Source organism: Poromitra crassiceps (genome assembly GCF_964638095.1).
Source record: "Poromitra crassiceps genome assembly, chromosome: 10".
NCBI classification, from domain to species: Eukaryota; Metazoa; Chordata; class Actinopteri; order Beryciformes; family Melamphaidae; genus Poromitra; species Poromitra crassiceps.
The window spans coordinates 247,627-270,000 of NC_139631.1; the positions used below are offsets into that span (position 1 = coordinate 247,627).

A 22,374-nucleotide genomic window follows, 5' to 3' on the forward strand; every position below is an offset into this window, starting at 1 on the left:
TCTCCCGTTGAGTTACTGTTTAGAGAGGCTGATTATAGGGGCCCGCGCTACCGCAGCTGACCACTGCGAGCCTGTGCGAGGTTCTTTTGGCGCTGTCACGCTTCCAAAAATAAAAAATGGCGGAGGCTGCTGGGCGCTGATGTTGCAATGGGGCAATATGGAGCTTTCAGTTCTTTCCATAAAAGTTCTTTGCCTGTAGTTACAGGCTAAATTCACTTCTTGTACCCCGTAGTTACACTCAGGTGACCAGACATCCCCGATTTTTAGGGACAGTCCCTGTTTTTGGTGACCTGTCCCCGGCTGGAGCTGTCCCCGAAAATGTCCCCGATTTTCTACTCCTCATCTGCGGCTGAGATTGCTGTTTTTCAGAGGCTGTAGCAGGGTCATTGTTAAAGCTAGAGTGAATATCATATGAAACTAGAGGACCTAAGGCATCCCCTGGCCACAACCATGTCGTGCTAGCTTGTCAGTAAGGGGGCTAAATAACGCTCCAAACTTAGGCTAAATTTGGGATTGTCCATTTTTTGTATTTCATAGATTATAACATTGCATATTTTAATGATATATTGATTGCCGAATTGGAAATGTCCCCGATTTTCATTTCTGAAATCTGGTCACCTTAAGTTACACTATAAGTAGAGTCTTGTTACCCTGTAGTTACATGGTTACAAACAGAAGCCCCTGTGCCGTTTGTAGATTAAATCAGTTGTGGTGGTTCCAGACCGCCTGGCCTCCACCAGGAAGTCAGCCACCAGTGCACCAGTGGCTGTGGGGGGGGAAAAAAAGAAGGTGGGTAAACTATATATGATCTTGTAAAGAAATGCAGAGCAGGTCTTGGACCTCTAAAAAGCAAGCAGTCAAACACTAGCCACTAGAAGGGTTTATCAAAAATAATATTTTATTCACAATCAATACTATTAACAATTATAAAGAGGCAAGCTGAATCTTAAAGTGTTCTCTGTGCAACAGTGTTATAAGATGACCACAGGCGCACACACACACACAAGTCATAGTGGGCCAAGACAGTGACCCACACCTAAAATCACAACACAACAGAAAACGAAAAAATTATTATTCTTTTAGAGAAACGGTGAGAAATCATTGTCCTCATTCAGGCCAGGGAAGGTGGTGGCTCTGAGGGTGTTTATCCAAAGCGTCTCACGTTTGAGCAAGTGTTTCAATCTGTCACCTCCTCTCACGTTTCTGGGGATGACCTCTAGGACCATGACCCTCAGAGTGTCAGGACTGGTGTGGCCTGCAGTTTTGTAGTGTTGAGCCATAGGGTAGAGGGGGTTGTTGGTCCGAATTGCGTACTTGTGTTCCGCCAGTCTCTCCCTCAGCTTGCGCTTGGTACGGCCGATGTAGAAGGACCCGCACTCACATTCAAGTCTGTAGACCAAAAACGTAGTGTTAAAATTTGCAAAGCTCCGATATTGAAAAATCCTGTGGCTGAAGATGTCCACAAAAGTGTTATCTCTCTTTATGTTATTGCAATGATTGCAAGAGCCACACCTGTATGTGCCGGTTGGTTTTGGGAACCAGGTGGTGGGCCTGGGGCCCGGTTGGTGACTCCTCACCAGGCTCTCTCTCAGTGTTGGTGGCCTTCTGAAAGCCAAGGCTGGAGGCTCTGGAAAGGCTGCGCTGAGGGAGGGGTCACTTAATAGAATGTCCCAGTTTTTTGTGATGATGTGTCTGATGTCATAGGCCAGGCCTATTCAACTGGCGGCACGCCAGTTTTTTTTTTTTTTTTTGGTGGGGGACAAAGATCTATGACTGCCCCGGGAGAAGCTTTTTTATTTTATTTTTCCTTCGTTTCTTCTTCGTCCTTCTGTAACGTTTGTTACATTACAGTGTTTGATTTTCATCATAATCTGGTTTTCCATAATAATAATAATAATAATAAGTTCAGTGTTTATGCCTGTGTTGCTGTCTGTTGTAGTGTAAAACGACTAAAGGGAGAGCAGGTGGTTACATGAAAGTGAGTGAGAGAAGGAGAAGGTACTGAATAATGACATCACAACAGTATAATCCTAATGTTAATTTAAAATTAAATATTCTTCAAAATATGGTTAAAAGTCCAAAAAACATACAATTTTCTTCGATGCTGCCCTAGCGGGCAGCGTTGAGATTCCATTCCTTACAGCACCCCCTATTTAATAATAGTTCCAGCACGGCTGCGAAAATGTGGTGGCGGGTTGTGTCAAGTGTACATATAATGGCTCGGGGAACGGTCCGGCCCCCGGTCCCTTAGGTTTCTGACAATGTGGCCCCCTGAACAATTTAGTTGAATAGCCCTGTCATAGGCCATGTTGCTGTACTGTGTAGTGAAATAGATTCTAGGTGGCTGTTGTTCTCGTGGTCTCTTGTTCAGAAGTTCATTCCTGTCCAGAGACTGAGCTCTAGTAAGAGCTGTAGAGAGGGTGTTTTTGTTGTAACCCCTCTGTGTAAATCTACAATGCATATCTCTGGCTTGATGTTCAAAATCACTTTCAGTGTCACAGATCCGTCTGAGTCTCTGGAACTGGCCATATGGGATGTTTGAAATTAGGCTTTTTGGGTGGAAACTGTCCGCCATCAGAATGGTATTTCTGTCACTACTTTTTCTATATATTGATGTGTGCAGACAGCCATGTTGGTCAACTGAGATTTTTAAATCCAAGAAATGTATCTGTGTTACCGTATTCTAGGCTGAGTTTGATGTTGGGGTTGGTGGTGTTAAGGTATTGATGGAAGTCCTTTAGTTCAGTGGTTCTCAACTGGTGTAGCCTCAGGACCCACTATTTTCCTTGTCATGAAGTCGCGACCCAAATTTCAGATTTTTTTTTAAACCACTCAAATTTATTGCACAAAAAATAGCACATTAATTTAATACACAATTCCTTCATGCACTGTTATAAACCTAAATGAACAAAAAAGTGCAACAGAAGTGCAACTAGGGCTAAACACCAATTTAAATAAGGCAGACTTGAATTACAGGCCTATATGTTTTTAAATTTACGGTAAACAAGTCAAACTGGTCTTGCTCAGAAAGTCTTATTTGAACTGTATGAAATATGAAATAAAAGGCAGACTTGAATTACATGCCTATATGTTTTTAAACAAGTTAATAATAATAATAATAATAATAATAATAATAATAATAATAATAATAATAATAATAATAATAATAATAATAATAATAATAATAATAATAATAACAAGTTAACCTGGTTAACTCGTAAGCCGCACCCATGGCTGTTCCTTTGATTTGTATGTAGAGTCGGTCCTGGAATAGAAAAGTATTGTTCTTTAAGGACCAGTTTGTGAGTTGTGTGATGAAGTCTGTGGGAGGCATTTCAGGATTGGGCCTCTGCTGGAGGTAGTGTTGGATGGCTTCTAGGCCATCTGTGTTTTCTATGTCGGTGTAAAGAGACTCAACATCCATCGTGACCAAGTAGGAGTTCTGAATATATTGGATCTCTTTAAGTTTTTTTAGCACATGTGTGGTGTCTTAGAGCAATTCAACTATATTTAGAATCGGTTGAGACATAGCATTTCACTCGGACTGAAACAAAATAATTAGATGATTAAAAATTAATAATAACAATAATAATATCAAGGGAAAAAAATATATTTGAGCTGTGCAGGGCAACTTGACTTTGATACCTAACAAGCATAACAGAACATACACAAGCATTCTTATCTAATATCTACTAAAAGCAAATATTTAACTTACCAAGCATGATGAGCCGCGGTGTAGCAGGCAAATCCTCCTCTGCTTCAATAGATATCTTGGTTACAGTTGCCTGCAAAACAGAAAAGGAACAGATCTTGCAGTAAGTCACCTTAGCTTAGGGCTGGGTGATATATATCAAAAGTATCAATATAAAATATTTCATATCACTCGATATCGGTAACATTATACAGTAATGTTCTCTAGTTTATAATAGAATTCCCATGATGCAATGCATGTTACAGTTTTATACTGTTCAATGTTTTTAAGATATTTTACTGGGCATTTTAAAGTAATTAACCATAAGTTTTACAGCAAAGGCTAACAGTTTTGATATATTCACTATTATTCTAAAATGTGGAAAATGGTAAAAAAAAATACTTTTGGGTCCAAACTGGTACAGTAGTGTATGTGCTGTGTGTGTAAATATACCCCCACAAACAGAACCCCCTGTGCTGTTTGTAGATGAGATCAGTTGTTGTGGTCATGCCAGACCAGAGCAGACCCCAGCCCAGGAGGAAAGAGGCTGCAAAGAGTCAAAGGTACTGGATGACCACATCAGGCACGATGTGCAAGTTGTGGCCATGGCTTAGTACAGTTATTTTCAATGTCTTGAGACTGTGGACCTCCCCTCAGACAAACCCCCCCATTGTTTACTGACTTAGTTTCTCTCAATTCCGATGCCTATGGGACCATGTTATTCCATCCCATAGATAGACACTCAACAATTGAGCCAAGATAGCCTGATATTCCTGAAAGTGGGGAAAAACGTCCACAAAACACTGTCATCTCTGAACTATCTCCAATTCACACACATTTAGGCTATTCTATGTCATCTCCTTTTGATAACTAATGTCATATTTCTTCACTTCCATTAACTGAGCCTCCCCTAAAACTGTTTGGAGGCCCGCCTCCCACTTTGAGAACCTGGCTTCGTAGTTATCTCTAGGTGAAGCCATATCTTTTTTTTTGTAACATTTTCATATACTTATCTATCTGAGTTTCCTGGCTCATCAGTGTTCATCTGACTAGATTTATTGGGTAATTGTTTCAGCTATACAAGTCTATTATGGTGAGAAGTCTCACTGGATTAGTCTTTAATTTGATTTGAGAAATAAGATCATCCAATGAAAAGAAATGTTATGGAGTTGATTATTTTAAACTGGATGAAGGATTTTTATTTATTTTTAGGGTAAGTCAATCTGCTTTCAAAGTAGTTTTCTTTGTCACTTTTCAGTTTGAGTTTGAATAAGACTAAACGTCTTGGAAATATAGCAATAGTTTTGTAAATAGTTAGTTTGTACATAGTTTGCGAATAGTTTTGACAATAATAATGTAAACATTGGCCTGTCAGCTGAGTGAAAGTTCCTACTTACAGTTTGGTGACCCAAAACAGAATGGTGACTCCTACTGGAACAATGTGGTGTCCCCAATTACACTTAACTCTGGAAATGGCTTCTACACCCTGCTTCAAACCATTATTTATAAATTAGAATATAATCAAGGGAGCTGGAAGGTGGGTGCTGAGGGTGCTGCAGCACCCCCTGGTGGCAAGAGATGGGATTTTTGAAATTGTTGGATTTGGCTGTCTTGTGTTTATAACAGCAACAAAATGCATTAAAAAACAGTTTGTGCTTCCCAGCTCTAATCTTATTTCATGCGCTCTCTCTTCAAAAGTGTTTGATTTTCATCATAATCTGGTTTTCCGTAATAATAATAATAAGTTCAGTGTTTATGCCTGTGTTGCTGTCTGTTGTAGTGTAAAACGACTAAAGGGAGAGCAGGTGCTTACATGAAAGTGAGTGAAAAGGAGAAGATACTGAATAATGACATCACAACAGTATAATCCTAATGTTAATTTAAAATTAAATATTCTTGGATGAACCAAAAAACGTAAAATTTTCTTCGGTGTGGGCAGCACCGAGAGTCCATTCCTTACAGCACCCCCTACCTAAAAGTACTTCCAGTGCCACTGAATATAATGCAATTTAATCCCCATCCCCATCCCCGAACCCACAACCTCTGGCAACCTACCACCAAAGTTGCCCCCTACCAGCCCACCCTAATGTAGCAGGCTAGATACAGGCCTGTTTGATGCCATGTTGCTGGCATGTTGTCTTGTGGTCGACTGCTGTGTGTATTTTTGTATAAAGGTTGTGTCTATTCCAGGCCAGTGGTCTTTGACAGCGAGGAGGACTGGGAGCATGCCAGAAAATCATACATTGGCTCAGTGACCAGGCACATTGCCTCTGGACAAGGTATGAAGCTAAACTCGATAATAATAATACACTGCAGATGTGAGAATGTGAGTTTGTTGAGTGCACTACTACTAGATATTCACTGACCAGCAGTGGAAGGTTATGTATATCTGCCATAAGCATTTAATGGCCCATTTCCACCTCTGGTATTAGCGGCCCCGCCCAGCTCGACTCGCTTTTTTGTCTCATTCCTCCAAGCAAAAAGCTGGACCGCCCGGGTTGAGTCGTGCTAGTTTTGCTCCCTGCTTTGTTGAGGTTCCAGCCGGTACCATACAGTGACGTGAAAACACTGCAGACGACTGATTGGTCAGGCAGAATCGTGTCTGCTGTGTCTGGATACTTTCTGTCAATGCTGGATACCAGTTTAGTGGGACTTACCTTCTCTTTTGTTATTTCCATCAGTCTTTTGTGTTGCTACCTTCGGCTCTGGTGAAATAAAATCGATCTCCTTGCTCAGCCTTAACATGACGGTGGTTTTCAATTGTTTTGAGAGAGAAAAAGTCCGCTGCTCGGGAAGCCCTTGTAGTTGTGTGTTACGTCGGCTCTGCTAGGCCGGTGGTGGGGGTTTAGCAAAGCCGCGGTCTTGCCTGGTGAGTGGCCGCCGGGGTGGTGGCTCCTCTTCTCCGAGTAGCGTAGTCTCAACGCCAGACCCATGAGAGTTCTTACGCTGATACACTACATTACTGCATGCTGCAGATCTCTCTCTGGGTCTGGGACACTTTCCCTCAGGTTATGGGAGGGAACCGTTCACTTGGCCAGTCATATGCCAGTGATGGATTCAGTCTTCCCCAATCAGTAATGACTTTGCGATCAGACGACACTAATAGTCTGGGGAGAGACTACCCGTAGTGTGTGCAATTCTCCTGGCCGATGGTCTCATTGCCCATGTAGGTCATATAGAGGCACCAGTATTTCATAACCAGTTTAAAAGTTCCGTGTATGGATTTAATTTTAATGTTATACGTTATAGCCTACTTGGGCTATGGGCAGATATGCGGTCGCTATGACGACCAGGTGTGGGCGGAGGCGAGTAAACTTTCTATGGAAGCAAAGTCTCTATCAGGTAGAGACGAGTAAGACCAGGTAGAGTAGAGCTGTACAGTGCTGTTATATGTGGTGGAAATGAGTCATAAGTTGTTTGGTTCAGTGTGTCAGTGCTGATTGTTCAGTTATCCATTGGGGTGTGTATGAAGTATAATTCAAAAACTATGCTATTCTCAGAAGAAAAGGTGTACAGAAGTGTGTGTCAATTTGGTCTCACCAGACAAAAAACTGTACATCCTGTGGAGCAGGATGTATAGATCAATCAAATAAATTGCTGCTCAGCTGCGAAATCAAAGGAGCTACTGTAGCTGTTTCCATTCCAACGATGCTGCAATAACTTCCACCATTCTGGATACTTTTCATTTACTTCATGTGCATTTGCTGTCTTTGAGATGGAAGCACATTATGTGATGAAGCCCTAATGTGTACTTGGACATTGGCAGTTGATACAATCATGCAAAAATGTCTGTCAAAAGGCTATTAATTGTAATGAGTAATATCTACTCCTCCAGCAGTCTGTTAGACTGAAGTCTGTAGTACTCCCCTGAGGCCATTGCTGTAATTACAAATGTGATTTCTCAACCTGGCTTAAAAGTGTGTATTTGTTTTGAGAAGGTGTGATGAGCGAGCTGCAGAAGTTGATGGCCGCTGTGCCGGACCAGATCCAGAGGCAGGATCCTTCTGACCTCACCCGCAGGTAGTGGTACATCCTCTCGATGGTTTTTCTTTACGCTTTGTGGAATTGTTCATGGAAAGCAGTTTTGATTCAGTTAGTATGCTTTGCTCAGGAGGCTGTATGTGCTTCTTTTCAGAAACTACCAAAGACGTTTCAGGAACATGACTCCCAGGTACACTCTGGACCAATGGCAGGCCAAGAACGGCATTTCTCACAAGCGCTTTGCCAAGGTGCCAAAGGTTTTTGAGAGGAGTCCACTTCCTGAGAAGAGATAGAGGTGAAGTTCACCAAGGTTTTTGAGAAGAGTTCACTTCCTGAATAGAGATACAGGTGAAGTTCACTAGATGCTGTATTTCATGCAGTGGCAGCACTTAAGCTATTGACTTGAACAACCTGGAACTTCTCTCGCTGTGCTTTTTCGACAGTATTTCAATGTTTGCAGTTTTGCACTGATTTAATTAGAATGTTTCCTGTGTGTAAATGTTTTTCTTGAACTTTGAATGTGGAATTGAATGCATGTTTTCTAAATGTTTATACTGGGTTTGTATGCTCCTTTCAAAGCATGCGTTGTAGCACTTAAGCTGAATTTAACAGTTCTGTTTGATTTCAAGTAGGCCTACGCCTGTTTTAATGTTGCCAAGAATATACATGTATTCCTTTTGTGTCTTTGCACAGTTGAGATTTTTCTCCTTTTTTTTTGTACAAAACAAACTTGTTTGCCACTGTTGTGCTTTCAGCACTTTTGTTCAGATTTAAAAACTGAGCCCAGGGCGCTTTTCTTTTTTTATACCTGCAATGCCTTCATGGTCCACCAGGGTGCCACAGACCACCAGTTAAACCCCTGGTATCTGGAAAAGCAAGGGCCATGTATTATGTACATGCTCACAAACCTCTGGTGCTATTTGTAAGCAGGCAGCAGGCTGCTAGTCTAATAATAAAGCGCTTCCTGTTTTCTAAACCCAATGTATTTTGTTTTAATTAAGGCCCAGTGCCAGCTTAGTGTCTCATCACAAAGGAGTCCACGTACATTACCGCTGCCAAGCACATCTTCAAACAAAGCATCAATGTCTGGGGATACTCACACTCAAGTTTCTCACAGTCTTCAAAAGTGTGGCTTGCCACCACAGGGCCAACCTGATGTTCTACCCAAGTGTATTAGATCAAATAGATTCATATTAGATCATATATATATATATATTGATTGATTGATAGCTTTATTGCAGACTCATGGTCCATAAAAAAACATACATAAATACATAGATACACACAAATAACATATAAAAAATATACATTTCGCTTTAAAAACTGGTCAAATAAAGAAACATTAAAATAAATTCATATAGGCTACAGGCTTTTATGCCAGTGTGCCCTGAGACTGGACGTGTAGCGAGTGCAGCTCTTCCCTGGGTTAGTGAGAGCCACAATGACGCTATATATATATATATATATACTGTATATAGCCCATGGACATATTATTGGAGATAGGCCTCATAGGGTACCGTTGATTGATTCACTTGATAGCCTATTTTTCAATGCATCTTCACGTTTACAGCTAATTAACAGAGCTTATCATTGAATTGAAATTGTTATAAGAAAATGAAGTAGGCATAGCTTAGCCTACGGTATTTTCCAATAAACATAATTAAGCATGGATCATGCATGGCTATATTGATACATAGGCTATAAAATAAAAAGCAGATGGGGGTGTGCAGTCGTGGGTGTCCAGCCGGTTGGTGATGCCTCGCCTCAGGCGAGTTGCCTGCTTGCTTCGCTGGAGCTCGGCACGGCTCTGGTCATCTCTGGTCATCTCCGTTTCAGACGAGGCATGCAAGCAGACGGACCGATTTATTGCAACGGGTCCTGCCCTGCACTACACAACCCCCCTCTACTGAAATACCAACGTCAACGTCACGTATTTATAGATAGACATATGGATATACATCTGTATCATGGTGCCACTTACGTGACATATTTCATTCATTCACCAAATGCATAACAATACAATGACATAAAACTAACCTGTTTTACGGACTCATATATCCATATTTTATTTAAAAATTCAGTTTTAATGAGGATTAATCTGCGATTCTATGTGCTAAAGTGCGCCCGTGGAATTATGGGTAATGGCCGCGTCCAGTAGACAGCCAATCACAGCAAGCAAAGTGGAGAGAAAGTGGATGACGTCAGCACGTCATAACGTGGATGGGAGGAGGAGGAGGAGGGTAGTCTCGTCGTCGGGCAGTTAACGTATTAGCTTTTTTTGAAGCGAAGTTTGTGGATTCCGGAAATCGGCCTGACTTAACAGTTTTGCAGGTAAGGGCATGTTAAAACGCTAGCTAGCTAGCTAATCTACGAGCGATCTTTTTCCCCGAGTAGGCACCTGTGCTGACCGGGAGCGGAGCTTAGCCTGGCTACAGACGGTGGGCCCACGGTCTCGTAGTAATCATAATATATCTTATTTCAGCTTAATGTATCTTATTTCTTTGTAGTGAATCACAATAAAACACACACACACACACACTTTCCCCGCAGTTGGCTGCCTGTTAAACGTTAGATGAGTTAAGTCAGCCAGAAAATGGATCCTTGCTCTGCGATGTTCTAACATAAATGATTTGCTGTTCAACATGCTGTTACACGGGGAAATAATCGTGATCAGGAGGAGCGGAGGAGATGGAAATGCATTTCCCCTTAATGCACCGACGTGCTTGTTTGGAAGGTGAGTGAGATGATGAATGCAATAGTTTCTCACGGGGGTCATTTTGTGTCGAGAAGGCAGGGTAAACAACACAGGTGCAAGCAAAACACTGAGGGTTTCAAACTTTCATGATCGGAATTTGGAAACCCTCATTAGTGTGTCTATACACTTTGAGAATTTATAGTCTGGATGTCACCATTCATTGTGATGTCTAACTCACCTTTAGGTGACAGTCACCTTTTTTCATCCCACAATAGGGCACCTAAGTGAATAATTTTGTGTCTACCCTGGTATCTGTCACCTTTTTCACTATCCACCATGACTTTGCATCCCTGGTTTATAGCCACCTTGGTTTTAAACAGTCATCTGGTTTTAAAGTTTCCAGGTGGGCTTGGAGGTCGCTTATGCACTCTCAATGAAGAAGTCACTACTCTTGACACAAACATCTGAAACCAGTGTAGGAATTTAGCCAGGGGCAAGGGCAAAAGTGCCCCAAGAAATCTCAAGAATGCCCCTAAAAGCCATGATCCAGGGGGAAAAATTGCCCCCAAGATTTTTATATTTTTTATTTTCATTCAATTAAGTTAATTCCCATTTCCATCTCTAACATACACTCAGCACCTGCAAGCTGGTTGCTAGAAGAAGACGATGAAGAACACACATAAACAGTGCTGTTGTTCACACTATGCTTTAGCAAATGCACAATGTTTTTTTTAAGTGCCCCCACAATTCAAAATATTAGTTTTAATTTCCTACACTGTCTGAAACACATTTTGTTCTTGTTACACACAATATGATGGAAAAACCTTGCTCAGAGTTTTCCAGCTATGGAAACTAAAACCAAATGTATCGCCGCCTAACACACACCGGTCAAAACTGTAAAATCGGCGGAACGAAAACACAGATGGACACAAAGCAGAAGATCTACTGGAACGAGGGGCGGGTCTTCCTGCCTGTAGTAATGCTTACCAGGCTCTGAGAGCCTGGTGATGCGAGGTTATATCAGTAGCAACATAAATCACATGACGTAGAATTACAGTGCTGTTTCTCTGGTTGTAGAAAATGATCTTGTCTTTCGATCAGATGTGATGAACAAGTCTTCTAAGTTTGTTTGTTACACTGACAACTTGCTTCTCTGTGATCTATCTCATAGGACACCTGATTGTGATATTTGCATTCAGCTTCCTCAAGTCTCCAGGGAGCATTGCAGAATTGAACTCAATGAAAATAAAGAGGTAACTGCACATATTGAACACTCATTGACATTAACCTGCCACAGTGATACATGTTTAAAGGATAATACCGGCTGTGTTCATCTTTCCTGGTGCTGTCTGCACACAGTCGGCGTAGTTAAAGGGATATTTGTTTTGACGTGGGGTTGTATGCATTAGAAGTCAGTAGTCTACCCACAGTAGAATGCACCCGGTGCCGCTCCTAGTTAGGAGCAGCAGAAACCAGCTCTGAGCAAAAACTTAATTTAGCCGCCTAAAAGAAGGCCCATCTCAACAAATCAAGGTCAGTGTTAGGGATGTCACCGTGTACATGGCTAACCGGATATTAAATCATAACCGACTACACGTCTGCGTCACATCAGCTGTGGCTGTACCTTTAAGACAGGCAGCTTTACGACAGTCTGCCCTGCTGGAAAGAGGTGTGGTTGTAATTGTAAACATGGAGCCAGTGTGACCGCATGAAAATAAAACGTTTACCAGTTACGCTGTGGTCCACTAGTTATTAAACATAACATTGCCAACGAGGATGATGGATTCTCTGCTCTCACCTCTCTCCCTGTTCCTCGCACTGCCTGGCGAGCCGCCGATCCCGTGGGTTCGCTGGCCTAACCCTTTGAAACGTTCATACTAGGGCTAGCTGATGCTAACGTTGAAACGTTCATACTAGGGCTAGCTAATGCTAACGTTGAAACGTTCATACTAGGGCTAGCTGTGTACTTCCACTGTGATGGCTGCCAGAGCGGGGGGGGGGGGGGGCTGTGGTGTCAGACTGACACCTCTTGTCGCACCTTTGAGATACTGTCACCACGTACGCGTCTGTTTCCTCTGGATTGACACGGGCTGTCAGTGAACGTCTTACCTTGGTCTTACCTTTGCTGCCTGTGTTGGGAGGAGCCACCCCGCGGGCAATTAGAAACCCTGAGGGGGGAAACCAGCCTGAGTTGACCTCAGATCAGATGCAGATCATGAAATCTCCCCATCTTCACGCAGATCTATTCTCATCATTTTCTTATATTCTGACAGAACATTTATGATCATCAAAAATCCCATAGACAGAAACAGTGAAGAACCAGGAAGTTCGGGACTTCCGCATTCTGCCTACAAAAATACGTCATCCCTGCGGCTCTCTATTGGCTAATGATTCATGCATTTTGGTCCTCCGCTGACGCCACTCTCTCTCTAGAGGACACTAGCTCCATCATAGGCTGCTACAAGCTTGTCCAACTGTTATTGGCGCACAGATCAAAAAAGGGCGGGACTTAGGAAAGGTTAATTGTGTAGCAAGGTTTTTTGTGTTCTGCGGGATGGTGACTCAGATCTGGCAGAATAGCACAGCTAGGTGTTGCTCAATGTTATTAAAGCCCCCTTTGATCCCCATGTTCAACTCTCTTTTTTTCTTGTTCTTTCCCCCCACCGGTCCAAGCATTCATCATCGTTCCCTGTGGTGGAAAGTTATTCCAAAGTGCTGTTGCTTGACTTTGAACCAAAGTAGTGAAATCGGTTCAAAAACTTGACATTGAATATTTTAAGTTGGCCAATCCCGCAGCCTTTCAAGAATTCCTTATTAAGGCATTTTCTCCAGAGATGGGGATTATAGGCTTTAGAATAAAGTTCCTGTCCTATCTCTAGAAGTGCTGTTATTTAATGGGAAGGCGGTCATAAAAAAAAAAAGGCTGATTAAGTCTCCCATTTGAAGAGTTTAGTTTAATTCTAGCCCGTGTTTATGAGATTGAGATTGAGATTAGAGATTGAGACACGGCTTTCTTGTCCTTTTTGAAGGCCCAAACCGATGCTGCTGGATGGTGCCAAAGTGACCTATGGCTGCAACTAACCATTATTTTCATTATGGATTAATCTGACGATTCTTTTCTCGACTAATCGATTAGTCCTTTGGACTATAAAATGTCACAAAACTGACAAATGATGCTTACTTTTTCGCCAAAGCCCAAGTTGACCCCATTGATAATCAGTTTACTGTCCTAGAAGACTAAATAAACCAGAAAATATTCACATTCAAGCTGGGTTAGGGTTAATTACGAGATAATTTTAGTAATTTTTTTTCTTAATTTTTTTTTGTTTTTGTTTTTCTATGGTTTCTATGGTTTCTATGGTTATGTGCTTGTTGAACTGTCTCAATCTCAATTGTCTCAACAATATTGCCCATTGTCATGTCATGCTTAAAGGAACGCTCCGCCCATTTTCAACCAGCTTTGTATCATTAGAAAATCAGTAGTATATCAGAAAACTGTAAACGGTTTGAAGTCTGTCATTTAATTTGACAGTTATTGAGTGTTAAAGTGTGGACCAGTGACATCACTGGTCCACACTAACTCAAATTAATAACTCATTAACTCAAATCAACTCTCAATAACTGTCAAACTAGATGAATGATGAATAGTTTGACAGTTATTGAGAGTTGATTTGAGTTAATGAGTTATTCATTTGAGTTAGTGTGGACCAGTGATGTCACTGGTCCACACTTTAACACTCAATAACTGTCAAATTAAATGACAGACTTCAAAACAGTTTACAGTTTTCTGATATACTATTGATGTTCTAATGATACAAAGCTGGTTGAAAATAGGCGGAGTGTTCCTTTAAGTGTAGGTGTCACACTTTTCAAACAGCGTTAGGATGAATTGGCTCTTCTGTTCAGGTAATCCCAATCAGAGTTCCCGTCTGTCCTGTAAGAAGCCCTGCACACCAACTGTGCCAACTGCACCAGCCAGGCCATGGAGTACATGTGGTGTGGCAGTGCCCAGCGCTGCGTCGACTCCACGGCCTACGTCATCTCCTTCCCCTATGGCCAGTGTCTGGAATGGCAATCTGGAGACTGTCTGGGTAAGAATGTGTGTCTCCGTGTGTCGATCAGTTGGTTTGTCCTATTTTCTCTCTCATCCTCTCTCATCTTTATCTATCTTCTTCTAAACCCAACCCATACATGGATGGCCACTTTGAAGTCTACAGTCGGACATGAAGGGTAGCCATTGATGGCTAACCTACATTTCCATCTGTAAGCGGTCGATACCCATCACTGAGGTTAAGGGTGGAAAATAGCCAGCCTGTGTCAGAGGGAAAATGCTATTACATTCCTGTGATTGGCTTGGGAAGTTGCTTTTGGTTCTGTAATAGCCAATTAGCCTGCAAATAGTCTCCGTAACCAGTTAGATTTCCCTGTTGGCCAAGCTGGGGATGGACTTGAACCCCCTGTCATTAGCTACAGTAGCTTTGGGGAGTTTAAAAACGGCCACACATCAAGAATCAGCTTCAGAGATGGTTACAAATAACTAGTGGTGCGTTCCTTTATCGCAAAATAACTGGGATGTGGAGGCTAAATGACATCACATCCGTTTTGTTAGCGTTCCATTTGCAGAAAACTTGAGCTGGGAAGTTCACTGTTCATTGGTCAGATCCAGTCGCTAGCCAGGCTAGCCATTGTTAGCAATAAAATTGACAACATGGTATTTCGCGGCAATTTGCGCATACAAACACTGCAGCCTCATGTCCACACAGATAGATGTTAGGCAGTGCTGTGTGTACAGCTGATTTAATGAGACACAAACAAAACAGAAGTGCTAAACAACATTACTACGATTATACTACTACTGTTGTTGCGCGGCGCAGCCATCTTGGATTTTTGAGGTTGGGGCTGCTGAGACTCCTACGAGTTTGGAATGGGACATACCAGCTCTGATGACGTCACCGCCCAGCTCATGACCTTTGAAGTCGTAAGATTACCAGTCCCCAGTTATAAAGGAATGCACGATAGGTCCTGTGAGCTGCATTATAGGAAGCCTGTGACAGATGCATTATGGGAATGCCTGTGTCAAATCTGAATTTAGTGAGCCCCCAGTGAGCCCCCTCATTCACCAACCTCTATGCTACAAAAGCATCCCTGCTTATCAGTTGTTTCACCGCACAATAGAGTACCGCAGGGATGACGCATTTTTGTAGTCGGAAGGTGGAAGTCCCGGACATCCTGGATCTTACGGGGGAAAGTCAATGGGGTCTTAGAATGAGGATTTCACTTAAATGCATAAAATAAGCTCTGTGGTTAACAAAAGTTTATGAAACTGCGGCTCAGCAGATAATCTTCACAAACGAGTAGCACTTTGATGACTTTTGAAACGTAAATGCGTTTTTATTTTAAACGTGATTTTTAGAAAACGCTTCAAAAGGCATAAAAGTGATTCACGTTTGTGAAGATTATCGTGCTGACACAAAGGCCGCAGTTTCATAAACTTACGTTAACCAATAACCACAGAGCTTATTTTATGCATTTAAGTGAAATCCCCATTATAAAACCCCATTGACTTTTCCCCGTAAGATCCAGGAAGTCCGGGCCCTCTGCCTTGCATGCTACTTCTGGACTAATCCCCGCTGGTGCTCTACGGTGAGTTGATCAGAGCTCTTGTTTGCCTAAAGCTGCTTGTAGTTCTTTAGGTTACTCTGCTATTTAATCTTGTTTGATGAATGAGAAGCACCCACAGGTATGGCAGATCATAAAAACAGTTTAGGGAGTCACAAATTTAGGGAGCCTCAAATTCATTTGTGTGAACTGGTGCTTTGTGGACTCGCTCTCCCACTTCACTTCCTTTCTCTTCATTGAGGTGCTCGACACTGAGGAGAGAGACTAACAGAGCTGCGGCAGAGCTTATCCCTGCAGCCTGCTTCCAGTGAGTCACTAGCTTTGACCAGAGAAGGATCTCTGGTTTGACCAGGCAAAACAGCCGGGGTCTTGAACAGGAAATCCTAACACAAACGGGTCAAGTGGGCGGGGCTACATAAGGTGAATAGAATCAGTATCAAAATAAAAGATATTCAGTAGTAGCTACTATTGCCTCCATGCACAGTGGATGTGCCATAGGGCAGGCTGTGAATTATAATGTATTTGGTGCAGTATAGAATAGCCTATTTTTGCATAGCCTATACTATAGGTTTGAACTACGGCGAAAGCTTTAGTTTGGACACAGTTCTGATGATTTCCACCATGTGCCAGCCTCCTGCACATGACGCGTTCAGGAGCCGTCGGGAAAGCGTGACATCTGTAATGTGTCACAACAAAATAAATAACCTGGGTTACCCTGAGGCGGCGTTCACACCCAAAGCGCTTTTTTCAGTCAGAACACTATGAAAATCATGTTGAGAGTGCTTTCATTGTGCACAAAACACAGCGCACGGAGCATTTTTTTTGTGCTCCGTTTGTTTTCCCCTGTAGTCGCGTGCAGTACAGATCAGAACACAACGACCACACGGACGGTAGCCAGCTAGTTTTGTATGTTTGATGTTGTTCACTGTCAACATGAAAGCCAGATTATTACTAATTCTGGCAGCAGCAGAGGTTGTATCAAAGAGAGGAAATCTCTGCACAACCGTGTACGTCAGGTGCGTCGGAAAAGCAGGATCAGTTGAAAAGGAGGACTCCCGCACACTGACTACCACTTAAAGGCTTTTATTCATATAATTGCTGCAACGTTTCGGTCAAACGACCTTCATCTGCCATATATCTGGCAGCAGAGGTTGAAAATCCCTCCGGAGGAGAAAAGGTAGGAAGAGTGAAAAAGACGATCAGGGCGCTTTTCCTCAATGTTCAACTTTTTTCAGCTTTAAAACGCCCACAGCGCTCCTACAAAAACAACAGACGCCACCAGCGCTAAACGCCAGGTGCGTTCATTAAAAGAGGAGGACGTCTAGCGCGTCCTTACATAGAGAATTAATTGCAGAAAGATGCTGGAAGCTCCAAAAACGCGTTTGGACTGAATGTAGCCTTACTATGTTATCGTGTGTTACTGGACAGACACACTAATAACTTTTCAGTCTGAGCCATTTTACATAGCCTATAGTGTGCTGTGCAGAGTGCTGCAGTTTATATTTTTCTATTCTGTTTTCAATGAGACAGGCAAAGGACCTGTCTCAGACATTGACTGATAGGTTGTTGTGAACTGTGAAGAGTGCAATGTACATGGCTATATAATTTGTAAAGAGTAAAGAAAAATATTGTATTAAGAGATACATAGAGATAGCCTACATCAGTGGTTTCCAAACTTTTTGTGCCCATAGCATACCAAATGGCACGACAAAATCTCAAGGCACACCTATATAGCCTAAGTCTATCGGTGCAAAATAGCCTCTATTATTCTTATCACTCTAAATGCTAAATGCTTTTTTATTTACTAATGTCAAATACAATTTGACAAAATATATTACTCTAGGAATTAATTTGAAACTTTGCAAAATTACTATATCAAAGCAGCAACACACCCACTTTTTGTATAGTTTTAGGCTATATTTGCAATTGCAATAATGCAAAATCCCAAGGCACACCTGTGTGCCTTGGCACACCATTTGGGAACCACTGGCCTACATTATGGCGTTGGTCTATCACAGAGAGACATTCAGTTAATATGGCGTTATTCTTCTAACACAGAAACATTCAGTTAATATGGTGGTCTTCTAACACCAGAGATACACATTTCAAAAGGTGTCCTTCAATCCAACAGTGACTGTTAAGGGTGTTACTAAACCTTGAATTTGTGAATGTGATCACCCTTGTGAGGTGAGGGGGGCACGGTGGCTCAGTGGTAGAGCTGTCGCCTCACAGTCAGAAGGTCCTGAGTTCGATTCTCGCCTGGGACACTGTGGGCGCTGTGGTTGTGTCCCCCCCCATATCTTCAGTGCCTACTGCCCAGGTGGGGTATCTTGTCGTAAGGGCCTTTCTGTCTGTGTGGAGTTTGCATGTTCTCCCCGTGCTCCCCCAGGGGGGTTCCTCCGTATATAACCCCCCCACTAAAAACATGCAGAAGATCAGATCGTCATCGTCATCTGACCAGTGACGACAACATCCGAAGTTGGTCCCCGGGCGCTGTACGAGAAAGCGACCACTGCTCCTGGCCTGCCCCCCGGAGGAAAGGACAAGCCAGGATGGGTTAAATGCAGAGGACAAATTTCACCGGCCACCGTCAGCATGTGTGTGTTTGTGGCCCTCCGTGCATGTGTTGATGTGTAATCGTGTGACAATAAAGACGGGCTTGTCCGTCTGAAATCGTGTTTTTTTTTTTTTTTTTGTCGACATTCTGTTTCTTATCCATTAGGTATCGAGTATCGTATCTGTATCGAGTATCGAAGCAGATATTTATGGGTTATCGTATTGTTTAAAGAAATCCATAATATCCTGCATCCCTAGACACAAACAGGGAAAAAAGGTGGAAAATCATCAGACGACGGTTTATGTGTTCTGTTGATTGTTAAAATGTGTATGGGTATACATGGGTGACGATCCCATGCACAGGCCGTATGCCAGTTTTCGACCTGGCCTTGTTAAACTGTGTCCCATGGTGTCAACACCCTTTGTGTGTGTGTGTGTGTGTGTGTGTGTGTGTGTGTGTGTGTGTGTGTGTGTGTGTGGTTTGCAGCATACATCCGTGCAGCGGTGCGTAAAGAGAAGGGGCTGCCCATCTTAGTGGAGCTGCTGCGGATGGATAAGGGTGGTATGGAGGGTATAGGGCTCTTTTTGTAGCGCTCTGTTTTACACTTGATGTCTCTCAGCCGTGCTCCTTGTCTTGTCCTTGCTCCTTCTCTCTCAGCGCACGTTGGTGGGAGCCAGCTTGAGAAATCTGTGGAACTTTGGAGTTTGAGTGCAAAGTTCAGGCACAGCTATTCTTGTACATGTTTTATATATATTTTCTTTTGTTTACCAGCCATAGGTAAGCGTCTTTGAGCACTTGGAAAAGCGCTATATAAATCTGATGTATTATTATTATTATTATTATAGGTACTTGAGCAAGCTCCCATTGTGTATGTATGGAAAAGTACAACTCCCATTGTGTATGTATGGAAAAGTACAACTCCCATTGTGTATGTATGGAAAAGTACAACTCCCATTGTGTATGTATGGAAAAGTACAACTCCCATTGTGTATGTATGGAAAAGTACAACTCCCATTGTGTATGTATGGAAAAGTACAACTCCCATTGTGTATGTATGGAAAAGTACAAATGTGGAGCAGCGTAGTGCTAGATGAAGAGCATGCGTATTTAGCACAGCCCTTCCTTGGAAAAAATAACAGTAAAAAAAAAATATATTATACGGTATATATATTTGTCTCGGCACAAGTCGAGTCCATTGTGCCCCTAGACCAGACCTGTCAAATTGTTATCATGACCCTGTCATTTCTCCTGCTCTCATCCCATGACTGTCTCTCGTCTCCACTGACTCGTACAGAACACCATCATGCTGGGAGGAACTGCCACCGCCCCAGGACAGCCGCTGGGGACGCCCACTGCGGTGCAGCCCGGATCCGCAGCCACAGTGGTAACACAGAGGGTCGGGCTCCCCGGGGCCGCTGGGACCCCTATTGCTCACACGAATATCACTGCTATAACTCCTGTAAGTACTAACCTCGCATGCTTCTGCGTTTCATCAGAAGTTCAGTTATGAGCTTCACTGATTCTTAATTGTGCACATTATATCAGAAATATATATATATGTGATTTTAGAATATTGTTGCATTTCGCGTTGCATTTCTGTTTCCAATGTAGTGTGTATATTCAAGAAAACATGTCCTGGTGTTTTGGTGTGTGTGCATGTTTGCAGGAGACGCTGGAGAATGTGAAGAAGTGTAAAAACTTCCTGTCCACGCTGATCAAGCTGGCATCTAGCGGGAAGCAGACCTCCGAGACCATCGCCAACGTCAAAGAACTGGTCAAGAGCCTGCTGGTACATGTTTTTAGCCCCCCCATCCCCTCCCCCCCCCCACTCACACACACACACACACACACACACACACACACACACACGTCCTTTCAGATGCGTCTCCTCTAATCCTCTCTCTGTGTGTTTATTGCACCACAGGAGGGGAAGATTGAGCCGGAGGATTTCACCAGTAGGTTATACCGGGAGCTCAACTCCTCGCCACAGCCGTATCTTGTGCCTTCGTCGTGACATCTCCATTCACTCCAATGGACCCGTTTTTTACCCTCAAGAGTTCCAGGAAGTAAGGTCCTGGATTAAGCAGCACTGTCGAGTCGCAGCAAAATGGACAGTTTGTGTTGTACTTTGAAAGTTTTGTTTTTTTTAATAATCAAATTGTACATTATCAGCTTTATTTTAGCATTCAGAAGTAGCGCGAGACCCCTTCCTGGCTGTTCATTGGCTAATGAGTCACGCATTTTGGTCCTCCGCTGACTAGGGTTGCCAACAGTCCCGTATTAGCCGGGACATCCCGTATTTGGGTCAAAAGAGACGTGTCCCGTACGGGACGCCACTTGTCCCGTTTTTAAGGGAAGAGGCATATATATTGCGACCTGTGTTTGTGTGCTGTATGAGATAACGCGAAGGGCGCTAGGACCCTGGGGGTGCCGGCGTGCCGCAGCCGCTCAGTTGATGACAGGGGGCAGGCACAGCTGCACAGAGCGGGTGTTTGTGTGTGTGTGTGTGTGTGTGTGTGTGTGTGTGTGTGTGTGTGTGTGTGTGTGTGTGTGTGTGTGTGTGTGTGTGTGTGTGTGTGTGTGTGTGAGAGAGACTCTCAGGTGGGCGCGGCTATATTATTCAAGAGTAGCGTGTGGTGTGCCACAATCACTCATGTGGAAAAATGAGCGCACGACGTGGGCATGAAAGCGATGGAGACGGCGATGCAGGCACCGGCCCTCCAAAAAAGAAAATACTTTGTTAGTAAAGTTTGGGAAGAGAAGTACACGTGGGTTAAGCTGACTGACTCCCCCCATGAAGGACACTTACAGACGTTTGTAGAAAAAAAAAAAAAAAAAACGTACAGATGTTTGTTTACTTATGGATATTTATGGGCATTATTACCCCATTTATAGCCTACTTTGTACCTGGCTAAATAAAATTTAGCAGTTCAGCAGTTATGCCATCTTCTTTGGTGTGTGATTATTTTCAAAGTCACATTTGAAAGACCAGATTCAAATCACACATTTGCAAACCTTTCAATATTATGTGAAATGTTTCTCTATCAAGGGAAATGGCAATAACAGCTAGTAATGAAAACAGAAAATAAACACTGTAAAGGGAATAACATAACACATTTTTTAGAGTTGAATGTATTTTTTTTTATATCATAGCCCCGGCGGGGGGGGGGGGGGTCCGACCGTCCCGTATTGCTGGGATGGAATGTTGGCAACCCTACCGCTGACGCCACTCTCTCTCTAAATTGCTCTGATCGGCACTCTTCGTGTTGTATCATGTGATTGATGCTGCGTGTCCTCACCCTGCTGCTCCATATCAGGAAGTGGATCCTTTCCAGAAAGCTGATTGGATAAGATGCTGCATGCTCAGCGTTTGTAGTCGGGCGGTGCTTGTGAGTGGCGGGATGAGGCTAGTAAGCCACAAAGTAGCATCAGAATACTGTCAGAGAGGAGAGGCAGTATTTGACATGAGAAAGAGAAGATACAATATAACAATAATAATAACAATGGTGACAATGTTGCTCCAGGTTCAGCTGTTCCATCTACTTTCCAATAAGCACATCAATTTTGATCAGTTTAGCCACAATGAGCCAGTGGGCGTGTTGACGACAACGTTGGGATGACTTCTGTTATATTGTTACATGGCAATTTTAGAGGCCATTTACACCTGGCGCTGCTAACATGCGTTTTCTGCGATCAGATTGCAATCAGATTGCAGAAAATGCATGTCAACGCCCAAGTGTAAATGGCCTCTTACAAAGCATTAATATTCCCGTGCCATTTCATTTGCAGACCTGATTCAATGGACATTGTCCAGACTTCATGTATGTAAGT

The 22,374-nt window shown here is 42.8% G+C and overlaps 1 protein-coding gene across 1 annotated transcript in view; it reads left to right on the top strand.

The window, feature by feature from the left end:
- Positions 1–7,634: 7,634 nt before the first annotated feature.
- The window catches only part of LOC310783759 (transcription initiation factor TFIID subunit 4-like), a gene marked incomplete at both ends in the record, with an annotated part of 28,229 nt that continues 13,489 nt past the window's right edge, over positions 7,635–22,374 (top strand). The window contains 7 exon segments of the mRNA XM_083644666.1: positions 7,635–7,711; positions 7,827–7,942; positions 14,309–14,458; positions 19,201–19,205; positions 19,838–20,002; positions 20,210–20,332; positions 20,468–20,553. Coding sequence (XP_083500792.1) covers positions 7,635–7,711; positions 7,827–7,942; positions 14,309–14,458; positions 19,201–19,205; positions 19,838–20,002; positions 20,210–20,332; positions 20,468–20,553 — 722 coding nt within the window.